At 31.9% G+C, this 12,129-nt stretch overlaps 1 protein-coding gene across 1 annotated transcript; it reads right to left on the bottom strand.

The window, feature by feature from the left end:
• Window positions 1–3,204: 3,204 nt before the first annotated feature.
• Window positions 3,205–7,824, bottom strand: LOC139858493 (uncharacterized). Its single transcript, XM_071847337.1, has 13 exons — window positions 7,753–7,824; window positions 6,999–7,033; window positions 6,841–6,919; window positions 6,684–6,759; window positions 5,514–5,597; window positions 5,275–5,423; window positions 5,105–5,170; window positions 4,776–4,938; window positions 4,457–4,676; window positions 4,230–4,313; window positions 4,028–4,153; window positions 3,882–3,933; window positions 3,205–3,357 (listed from the first exon to the last, which is right to left on the bottom strand). The coding sequence occupies exons 1-13, from the start codon at window positions 7,816–7,818 to the stop codon at window positions 3,205–3,207; spliced, it is 1,353 nt and encodes a 450-aa protein (XP_071703438.1). The 5' UTR covers window positions 7,819–7,824.
• Between the last annotated feature and the right edge of the window lie 4,305 nt (window positions 7,825–12,129).

The raw sequence follows: 12,129 nt of genomic DNA, 5'->3' as shown, positions 1-12,129 counted from the left end.
ACTTTTAAATCAAAGTTTATCATAGTTTTTAATTAACTAACCCAAAACAGCCCGCAGCGTTACTACGACGGCGTAAATCCGGTTTTACGGTGTTTTTCGTGTTTCCAGGTTTTAAATCATTAAGTTAGCATATCATATAGATATAGAACATGTGTTTAGTTGATTTTAAAAGTCAAGTTAGAAGGATTAACTTTTGTTTGCGAACAAGTTTAGAATTAACTAAACTATGTTCTAGTGATTACAAGTTTAAACCTTCGAATAAGATAGCTTTATATGTATGAATCGAATGATGTTATGAACATCATTACTACCTTAAGTTCCTTGGATAAACCTACTGGAAAAGAAAAAAATGGATCTAGCTTCAACGGATCCTTGGATGGCTCGAAGTTCTTGAAGCAGAATTATGACACGAAAACAAGTTCAAGTAAGATCATCACTTGAAATAAGATTGTTATAGTTATAGAAATTGAACCAAAGTTTGAATATGATTATTACCTTGTATTAGAATGATAACCTACTGTAATAAATAAAGATTTCTTGAGGTTGGATGATCACCTTACAAGATTGGAAGTGAGCTAGCAAACTTGAAAGTATTCTTGATTTTATGTAACTAGAACTTGTAGAATATATGAAGAACACTTAGAACTTGAAGATAGAACTTGAGAGAGATCAATTAGATGAAGAAAATTGAAGAATGAAAGTGTTTGTAGGTGTTTTTGGTCGTTGGTGTATGGATTAGATATAAAGGATATGTAATTTTGTTTTCATGTAAATAAGTCATGAATGATTACTCATATTTTTGTAATTTTATGAGATATTTCATGCTAGTTGCCAAATGATGGTTCCCACATGTGTTAGGTGACTCACATGGGCTGCTAAGAGCTGATCATTGGAGTGTATATACCAATAGTACATACATCTAAAAGCTGTGTATTGTACGAGTACGAATACGGGTGCATACGAGTAGAATTGTTGATGAAACTGAACGAGGATGTAATTGTAAGCATTTTTGTTAAGTAGAAGTATTTTGATAAGTGTCTTGAAGTCTTTCAAAAGTGTATGAATACATATTAAAACACTACATGTATATACATTTTAACTGAGTCGTTAAGTCATCGTTAGTCATTACATGTAAATGTTGTTTTGAAACCTTTAGGTTTACGATCTTGTTGAATGTTGTTAACCCATTGTTTATTATAACAAATGAGATGTTAAATTATTATATTATCATGATATTATGATATATAATATATCTTAGTATGATGTATATACAGTTAAATGTCGTTACAACGATAATCGTTACATATATGTCTCGTTTCGAAATCATTAAGTTATTAGTCTTATTTTTACATATGTATTTCATTGTTAATACACTTAATAATATATTTACTTATCATTTAACATAATTAACCAAGTGTATCAATATCTTAATATGATTCATATGTACCTAGTAAGACGTTGTTATAACGATAATCGTTATATATATCGTTTTCGAGTTTCTTAAATTAATAGTCTCATTTTTATGTATATAACTCATTGTTAAAATACCTAATGAGATACATACTTATAATAAAAACATGTTAACTATATATATAACCATATATATGTCATCGTATAGTTTTTACAAGTTTTAACGTTCGTGAATCACCGGTCAACTTGGATGGTCAATTGTCTATATGAAACATATTTCAATTAATCAAGTCTTAACAAGTTTGATTGCTTAACATGTTGGAAACATTTAATCATGTAAATATCAATCTCAATTAATATATATAAACATGGAAAAGTTCGGGTCACTACAGGGGGTGGGGTGGGGTTTACCGCTTATGCCTTCGGATTGTGCCGAGTTTCCTCCTGAGCAGCAGTTGGTGACGGGTTATGCAACTGCGGGAGATGAAGACGTGAGTGGTTTAGTCCTCTGGATGATCCCGAACTGTTAAAAAAAAAAAACATCCCTTTATTTATAGATTAATTTATTTATAGTAATAATAGATACGCAATTAGATCAAGGCCATTCCAGAATTTCTTAATGTTAACTTGGGCAAGCGGGGGCAACCGCCCCCAGTGGATTTGCAATTTTCAGTGTAAATTTTTTGAATTTTTCGACTTTGCCCCGGTGAATTTTTTTTTTTTTTGCCCCAAAACCTACATATTTTGCCCCGAAACCTTCAGACTTTGCCCATAAATCTCCAAATTTTACCCCAAAACCTTCAAATTTAGCCCAAAAACCTTCAAATTTAGCCCAAAAACCTCCATAATTTTGCCTAAAAAAGCTCATTTTTTGCCCAAAAACCTCAATATTTTGCCCAAAAAAATTGCTATGGTTTTAAATTTTTTTTGCCCCCAGTGAAAAAAAATCCTGGTACCGCCACTAATGGAGCGTAACTCATTTTGTGTACTTTGTGTTCTATGACTATCACTTAATTTGGATATATCTGTTGGTATTATTTAGTACGGAGTAAAAGATAAAGAGTTTAGTGATGAGTTAGTAAAAGAGGAGGATGATGATGTGAATGAGTCGGTGAAAACAGTTAAGGATAACAAGGGAAGATGGCTTTTACGTTTAAAGGTGCTGTAAATTTCTATTGAAAACAAATGATACATTTTTTAGCAAAAAAAACAAAAAAAAAAAAAAAAACAAAAAAACAAAAATTGATAACTCAGATAGAAACAAATGCGTTTTCAAAAAGAAAACATATTCAACGGAAAGATACAAATTACACATCAAGGGCATTCAGTATGCGAGTGCTTTACTAAAATGGATCTAATTTCTATATCAACCTTTGCGAATTTAAAGATTCATATGATCCAATCAAAACCATAACGTATCATAACATTAACGTAGTAATACGATAGGGTTAAGTCCTTGTGCATGATGTTTGTTTAGCTGCTTAACCGAATGCTCCTAATATTAGGTTGTAGCTCCTTGGCCCATATTGACAGAATCATGATCTTCATTGCTGCATTTTCCCCTCTAAAACTACTTGATCTCCTTTTAAAAAGAGGATTTTCTAACGACAACCTCATTTGAATAACCGCCACCAATACACTCATGCATGTTAACGACAATCCTACAAGTTGTCGTTAAAAAAATCCTTTATGAAATACTCCTATAATAATGTAACTGATCACCAGTAGAAAACTACAAAACTAAAATCTTAAGGGATAAAGTCACAAATATTGAATTATACATGATATAGTTATTCAATCAGCTTCTCCAAGGCCATCACTTCCATCTCCTCTTTTGGATATTGGGGCATAATTTGAATTAGGTTTCTTTCTCTGCGAAGCGGCTTCAGCGTTTTTCCGTAAAACCGCACCAGGTGATGGATACGGTCGTTGCTGAAACAGAGGACCCTGAAATTTGTAACAATGTTAAAACTCAGTTTAATTCTCAGACAACATAACCAGCGTTAGAAGTCAGTTTAAACCTAATGACTAATTTTAGGTTTGCTTTTACCGTTTTTTATATATCATTTAAAACTAGAATTGAACCCTAACATCAGATTTTTCTGGTAATAATGTATAAGAGCCTTAAATTCATTATTAAGAACGAAGTTAAAGTGTTTCTAAAGTTCGAATGCAATTTGTTTGAAGAGTACTTCTTTGACTTTAAAGGACAATATAACTATCACAGTTGACAAATTTAACAATTAATAAGCATTCTCAAGTGTTTCAGCACCAATTTTTTATCTGCATATAATGCCTCTACTTCTTGTTCCACTTTACCTCAACTAACATATGTTCACCCTATCTTGAAAACGAAACCACTTCGAGTGACATATATAATCAGAGTGTGACAGCAAGAGGTGGCAATTTCAACCTATTTATAATATTTATACCCACTTTAAATGGAACAGCCGATTAGAAAAATAGCATACCGTTGCAGTAGTATCCGCTGCTCGTGGTTGTACTCCTTTCAGACCAACCACCCTAAATATATCAGATCAGTAATAAAATTAAGCCACTAATATCATTAATCTTACTTATCACACCCTAAATATTATGAGTAGATGTAGTATCATACCAGCCACCACGAGGAGCATCCGAATATGAACTTGGATCCATTGGATCCAACTCGTCATCCTCAGCATGTGAACGCTTCTTGCTGTCTTTTTTGTTTCCTTTTCCTAATGGAGGTTTAGTGCTTGACCTACACATCCAATGATTAGAGTAAATAAATAATAAACAATTTAATCTATTACAAAATTGTAAAAAAGGTATGATACCTTGGCCTAGAATTAGCCGCGTCATCGGTGGACTGGCTTGCTGCGATCATAGACAAGTATTGCTTTTCTGGAAGTTCGAGAACCCTAAAAGTGAAAACCGGACGCAAATATTAAGTAACACCGATGAGAGATAGATGAAGATACACTGTGCAGTGACGAATATCATCCAAATAAGGAAACAATAATGGTTGACAATTAATGATTTTAAAGATAAATAATGAAGATACCTTGTGCAGTGGCAACAATAACCCCATGATTGTACAAGGTCTAATCCCCAACCACCGCATCCGGAGCATTTCTTCTGTTCTAATGATTGACGATTGAGATTGGGATTAGCAGCAAATCCTGACTCTGTGTTAACTTGTTGACCAACGGCAGATTTCTGTGATGAACCGGGGTGTTCCCACTGTGACACATTGGTTTTTGAGTTGTAGTAATACTTACAACCTGTTTAGATTTATAAATAATTAATAACTAATAATGATATTTAAAAATTATATATATGTTTTAATGAATTAACTAAGGATAAAATAGTGTATAACGTACCGCTTGTCTCATCCAGTACCTCTTGCCAGTCATCTAGAAGAAAAGATGATGATGATGGTGATTGTGTGTTCAACGAAGTACCGACTGGTTTTTCCCATTGACTTTTTCCAGACTGTGCATGATAATAGAACAAACAGCCAGTTGATGGGTCCCGCGATTCAATCTACATAATAGTCATAAAAAAGATCAGCGTACGAAACTACGTAAGCACATAAAATTATATATCAATATCAGTAAACGTAAGTTGCAATTCAAAGATCACATGATTAAATAAGATAACAACTTTCAGCAAATCAATTCAGTATAAGAAATAATAAAGCTATACTCACCCAACCAGGAGGTAATGTCGATGGCACCATGATGTCAGGTGATTGACTGACTTGATTGTTTAACCTCTGCAACATAAGGTAAATCAACGTCGTGTAGAATATGGACATATCAATATAAGTGCTAAATATAGATAATTTGACATTGAAGTAAGATAACGATATTAAATTACATTATCAGACGCAGCCGTATCATTCTTAGGTTGCTCGTCTTTTAGAATTCCTCGAGCTCTCAACTTTTGCTTGAGGAACTCTGGCAGATTATCGGTATTAGGGTTCTGTCTAGGCTGTTCAGTAATGGTTTGACCAGATCCATTGCTTCCTGTAGTTATAATCAACTTCAAACAATGATAAATCTACAAAACGAAAAAGGATATAGATGCAGATTTGCTTAGTTACACTATGGGCTTACCAGACGAAATAGTGTTGGGTCTTGAAGCACCATAATAAGCACCTCCACCAGGTACACCGTACCCATTCCCAATCTCCATATTACCTACAAACAAGCAATGTAAAGTAAACACTTAGTGTTAGTTTTAAATACTAATGATGTTTTAAACATAATGTAGCAAACACACAGGAACATACACATGCAGTACATAATATAAGTTTGTAAGAATATTTAATAAGATGTAAGTTGATTAAATAAGTAGTATGCTATAATAATAAGTAGTAAGTTGCTAAAATAAAAAGTAACTTGAATATGAATGATCGGCCAAAGGTCGCTACCATTGAACTTGGAAATGTCGTATATTTTGATTCGTAGCTCCGATTCAATCACCTTTTTTAATAAAAAATCATGTATTTTTCGAGACCTATCCATTGGGAAACTGCCAAAGGCGGTTTCGCTAACTTTGTTTTTAAAACTTAGGCCTCCTTCACCATCGATTTTGACATTTCCATCGGTTTTGACCTTTAGAAACCGAGGAGTTAATGAAAGCACGCTACCCTCACTTGTTTGACCTTGACCATATTCTGAGGGCGGAATCTTTTTAGGGGGTGGAGTTGTAACACCTTTGGATCGGGCCTAGCTGTAAGATTAATATTTGTCCTTAGGATTGATTAACTGTGTTATATATGCTTTAAATTTAATTATATGTTTATAATTAATTGTTAGTGCTGTTAGATTTGTTTTGTGACAAGGGTCACAGAACAAGTTTGTTTATTTAGTTTGGACTTTGTTAGGGAACCAATAACCAATATGTAAACTTGCCCCTAAAGTAAAGTTGGAATGGTGTGTGTAAGTGTATAACTGAAGTTTCAGCTATAATTTCATACAGAAAGGCTCTCGGGTAAAAAGGAGTTTGTATCATTGATATAAGTAAGAACGCAAAACGTGTCAGAGGTTGGAAGATACGAACTGTAAAGTGCAAGTAAAACTTGGGAGATAATATAAGACCTAAACTTAAACAATTGGTTCGAACATGGTGTGAACAGACAACACATACATCGAGTTGCGAGTTGTGACGCAAAACTATATACATAAATAGAACTTCTATCAATATTGTAACAATATTGTAAGATAATTAATTACTGTTTTCAACACTATGCTAATGTTTATATGGTATATATATAAACTAACCTTCAGAAGTGGCAGGCTTGCCAAGCTTTGACGCCATCTGAGAACGATGATCTGTTGTCATCTTTAATAGATGTTCCTATAAAAAAAAGTTTGAATAACAAAAAAGTGAATCATTTGTATGAATTGCTAGTTTAAAATCTTGTTGTCATATAAATACCTTTATAGCATTTGGATCATGATGTCCAGAGAAGATGTCCGAGTTCTCTTCATTTGATCCACTAGCAGCCCTTGCTTCTCTAGTTCACAAAATAACATGTAAATATTGTCACATTATGATTTCCACATGATTATAATTAAGAATGTATGTTTTCATACCTTTGATCAAGTATAACTTTCTGCATTGCAATATCCTGAAAAAATAATCATTCATTTATTTATTTATTATTATTCTTTCGAAGTCAGCACAGAAAAATATAATTAAGAGAAAATTGCCTTAATGGACAGGAAAATTACCTTAATGGACAGTCAACAAAGCCATTTTCACTATATAGTATGTGTCAGTGTTTTTTTTTTTTTAACAGAAGAGTCAACAATTTTTCCTAAATGTAAAAGCAAAAGAAGTGAAGCCGGGAAATTCAATCGGCTATGAAACTACACCACATGTACTTGATTTTTGCCGGTCAACAAAATTATTTCCCTGACAAGGCATAGTTCGCCAAAATTGATTTCTTACTTACGAAGCCAACAAAGTTTATATACACGCATGAGAAACTTTAGGTAGTAAAAAAAATCTCATATTAACCAACTATATACAACGGCCACCTTCATTGACTAGTAGTCTGAAACACAACTATCAATACTTTAATTGAAGGTTAAATATATAAAACAGCAAATACGATGATATTGTAACTTGTTGTTGATCGTGATCTGAAGCATTCAATTTAAAGTGCAGATTCAGTAGTAAATAGTAAATATGAAGCATCCAAATTAAAGCGTATACAGATTTCACCAGCTCCACAAATAAGAATATATAGTGAAATAGACATTGTTGACTGTTTATTAAGGTAATTTTGTCAGATGATAATTTAACAAGAAGAGTGTACAGTAAAAATGGTGTATTTAGGTATACTTGTTCACGTAGCACGGCATCCTGAGCAGCAGTTTCGATATCATTCGAATTTCCAAATTGCACCATTGAGCGATTGCCTGTATCACAACCAACTCCATTAAAAAAACATTAACAAAAAGATAACTATCAAATTGTAGAATGCCAAAATTCAATATATTTTTTAAAATATTACACTGACAATATCTTACCAATATCTTCTTGAGCCCTCACATGCTGCCCTTCATTCGAAACATAATGTTGTTGACCATTTAATGGAGGCGCATGATACTGCATATGCGGAGCTACACCATATTGGGGACGAAAGTTTCCAGAGGGTGGATTTTGGGCCATATTCGAAGGATGAACATGGTATTGATTACCGTAATTTTGAAAAGGCTGAGGAGGTTGGTGTGCAGTTTGATTTGAAGAGATCGATGAATTCGGTAAGCCCTGCACCCCAGGAGGTAGAGGCTGGTCATAATTGTTAGCCATATACTTTCGATGTTACACCTACCGACACTATCCAACAATCTTGCAGTATATAATGGATTGTGTAACCAGTTAAACTTCACCTGCAAAACATTTCAGATATAACATACTTATCGAAATAATTTCGATAACAAGTTTGTAAAAATTAACACCACAATCTAATTCTCTACAACGAATAATAGAAATTGGATAAACCTTTTTCGCTCTAAATTACTACCAACTATTAAATTTTCAATTTTCTTAACTTTATTAACAGATTACTAACACTAATAACCTAACCATAGTATTGTATAGTATACTACAGAATACAATAAATGCAAATTCATATATCTGTATACATAAAATTAGCTAAAAAATTGAAGCAACGCCTCTTCCAATTTAAACTACAATGTGCAATTGATTCATGTAACTAATTTATAAGAGTTTTAATCATAGTTGAAAACAGCAAGTAAACCCTAGGAGTGAATTAATATTATTATAATTAGAAGAACTTGTATAATATTAATCGATACAAACTCAAATTGACTAAAGTTTTGATAAGTAACGCAAACCTGATTTCAAACAAGCAACAGAAATTTGTATTTCGGGTTAAATTTCATGGCAGAAGAAGTTGTTATGAATTAGGGGTCGTCACAATTTGATTGTTTTTGTAAGTTGCAATTTTGGTCCATATAAAATACTCAACTTGGAAGAAACGTCTCATTTTAAAAAATATTGTCTCCAATATTTTCTACCGTTAAATTAATTGTTTTTTTTTTTTTTTTTTGAACAGCAGTACGGGATCACTCAGGGTGAGTTAATCATCTAGACGTTTATGTCCCGCAATTGCATAACCCTCCCTCAACTGTTGTCCAGGATAAAACCTGGCTCAATCCGAGAGCATGAGCGGTAAACCCCCATTTTCCACTGCCCCCACAACGCGATGTGCGAAAGGCACTATTGGGTTGAATTCAAGGGTAAATGGGCAACCTTGTATGCAATGCTGCACTTCACGAAAGTCGAACTCCTGACCTATCGTTAGAGAGGCAGGTCACTAACACATAACCTATAACACAAGGTTTAAATTAATCTTGCTAGTAGTTGAATTTTATTTTCTTACAGTTATGCGCGGTGTCTCCAATGGTTAAAATTGTTTCTTTGATAGTTAAAAAAGTTTTATGTACTAGTTGTTATAAAATATCTAGATTGTGTTATAAAATATCTAGATTGGATGTTAATTTTATTATTATTATATTTCTTGCATAGTAATATTTTATACTATAAATAGACATGTATGGTAACCATTTAAGGTGTACCATTTCTCTTGAAATATCAATATCAATATTTCTTCTCTCTTTCTTCTCTCTTTTTCTCTCCTTGTTCTTATAACCATTAAAGGTAGTTATAAGCTTACTGAATTATAACACGTTATCAGCACGAAAAGCTTAGTGTAATTAAAAGATATCTCAAACGATCACGAATCACTAATCAAGGTATGAAATTATTAATAATTTTTAGACTCGAATATATCAAATTTTGGACTACTAACATTTATATTTATGTTATTTAAGTTATATATGGTCGGTTATACCACCTGAATTATATTTCTGTAATCTAACTTTTACTAACTTCACTAACATTTATATTTATGTTATTTAAGTTATATATGGCCGGTTATACCACCTGAATTATATTTCTGTAATCTAACTTTTACTAACTTCACTAACATTTATATTTATGTTATTTAAGTTATATATGGTCGGTTATACCACCTGAATTATATTTCTGTAATCTAACTTTTACTAACTTCACTAACATTTATATTTATGTTATTTAAGTTATATATGGTCGGTTATACCACCTGAATTATATTTCTGTAATCTAACTTTTACTAACTTCACTAACATTTATATTTATGTTATTTAAGTTATATATGGTCGGTTATACCACCTGAATTATATTTTCTGTAATCTAACTCTTATTAACTTCACTAACATTTATATTTATGTTAATAAGACCTCATGATTGTACGCAACACGTCATTTGACAACACGGTACTTTATGTACGCAACACGTCATTTGACAACACGGTACCATGGGTCGAGATTAATTCCGATCAATACGAATACGACGGGGTCTTTATATGTTATCTAACATTTATGATTACTTATGCAATTAATCATTATTTATTTCATGCATACTAATGTTTATTCTTAAATTTATAATTTTAAAAGTTAAAATAAAAAAATAGTTTGTATTTTTATTAAAAGTAAATCTTAAAAGTTAAAATAAGAAAAAGTAGTTTGTACTTTTATTAAAAGTAAATCTTAAAAGTTAAAATACAAAAAGTAGTTTGTATTTTTATTAAAAGTAAATCTTAAAAGTTAAAATAAGAAAAAGTAGTTTGTATTTTTATTAAAAGTATATCTTAAAAGTTAAAGTAAGAAAAAAAAAAGGGTTCAATTGGATGTCTCTTAAAAAAAATTCGCGGGTACGGGTGATGGATCCAATGGATCCGCATCCACGACCCGCGGGTGCTATCCCTAATTGTGACAAGTACAAATCAACTAAAAGTCTAAAAAATAAATGCTCTTATAGGGACCAAATGTTCACAATAATTGCCTAAGCTAGATATGAAACAAATAGTTCATAAAAAAAAAAAAAGGTCGTTGTGCGTTTTCGGGATGATAGCCGAAATACACTTACAAAAGTAGGTCAGCCGTCAATTCTTTATGGCCATATCAACGTAGATCAATAAAATCATTTATGGTTTTGATAAAAGATTAATTAAAAATTAATTGTTTTTTTGGTCTTGGATTCTCGGTAACAAAAGCAAAGGTTGTTTTTGATTGCCACAACAAACAAGACAGAGGTTGTTGACTTTTGTTGTTAAACATGGCACAAGTGAACAATAACAATAGATTATTGTTTTTGAAAAGAATAATGATGCGTTAATTTTATTGTATAAAATAAAATTAAAGAAAATGGTTTTCATTGATGACTATGAACAAACGCAAACAAAGTGTTTGTGGTATTTGGTGATTAAAAAAAAAAAGTACATCTAAAGCTTCTACTGAAAATAATATGCATCTAAAGCTTCTACTGAAAATTAATGTGCAAGGTACAACGTATAACTATATGGTCAAATTCATTTGAGCCTTCGGAGTCACAAGTATACAACGTATTACTCAATTAACAAAATAGTAAATCTAAATTAATTCATATGAATAGTAAAACGAAATTAATTAATTTACTATTCACATAAAAAAGCGCATATGATAAAAAGCGCATCGCATATGATAAGCGCATATGATAAAAAGCGAATATGATGAAAAGCACAACGCATATGATGAAAATCGCATATGATTAAAAGCGCATATGGTGAAAAACACAGCGCATATGATTAAAAGCGTATATGGTGAAAAGGATATATGATTAAAAAAAACACATATGGTGATTTATAAAAAAAAAAAAAAAACACATATGGTGATTAATGGAAAGCACATATGGTGATTAATGAAAAGTATATTGTGAAAAAGAATCACAAATGTTTCTTGAAAGAATTCAAGGTAAGATATATGAACCAATTCATCCATCATGTGAACCATTTTGATATTTCATGGTTCTAATAGACGCATCTAGCGGATGGTCTCATATTTGTATGTTATCAAGCCGTAATATGGCATTTGCAAAGTTTCTTGCACAAATTATTAAATTGAGAACACATTATTCTGATTACACCATTAAAAGGATGAGACTTGATAATGCTGGTGAGTTAACATCTCAAGCATTTAATGATCATTATATATCTACAGAGATTGTTGTTGAACATCCAGTTGCTCATGTGCATACACAAAATTGGTTTAGCTGAATCAATAGATAAACGCTTACAGCTAATAACTAGACAATTGATAATGAGTACAAATCTCT

The sequence above is a fragment of the Rutidosis leptorrhynchoides genome, chromosome 7 (genome assembly GCF_046630445.1).
Source record: "Rutidosis leptorrhynchoides isolate AG116_Rl617_1_P2 chromosome 7, CSIRO_AGI_Rlap_v1, whole genome shotgun sequence".
NCBI classification, from domain to species: domain Eukaryota; kingdom Viridiplantae; phylum Streptophyta; class Magnoliopsida; order Asterales; family Asteraceae; genus Rutidosis; species Rutidosis leptorrhynchoides.
Note: the sequence above shows the minus strand (reverse complement) of the source record. Positions and strands in the feature narration are given on the sequence as shown.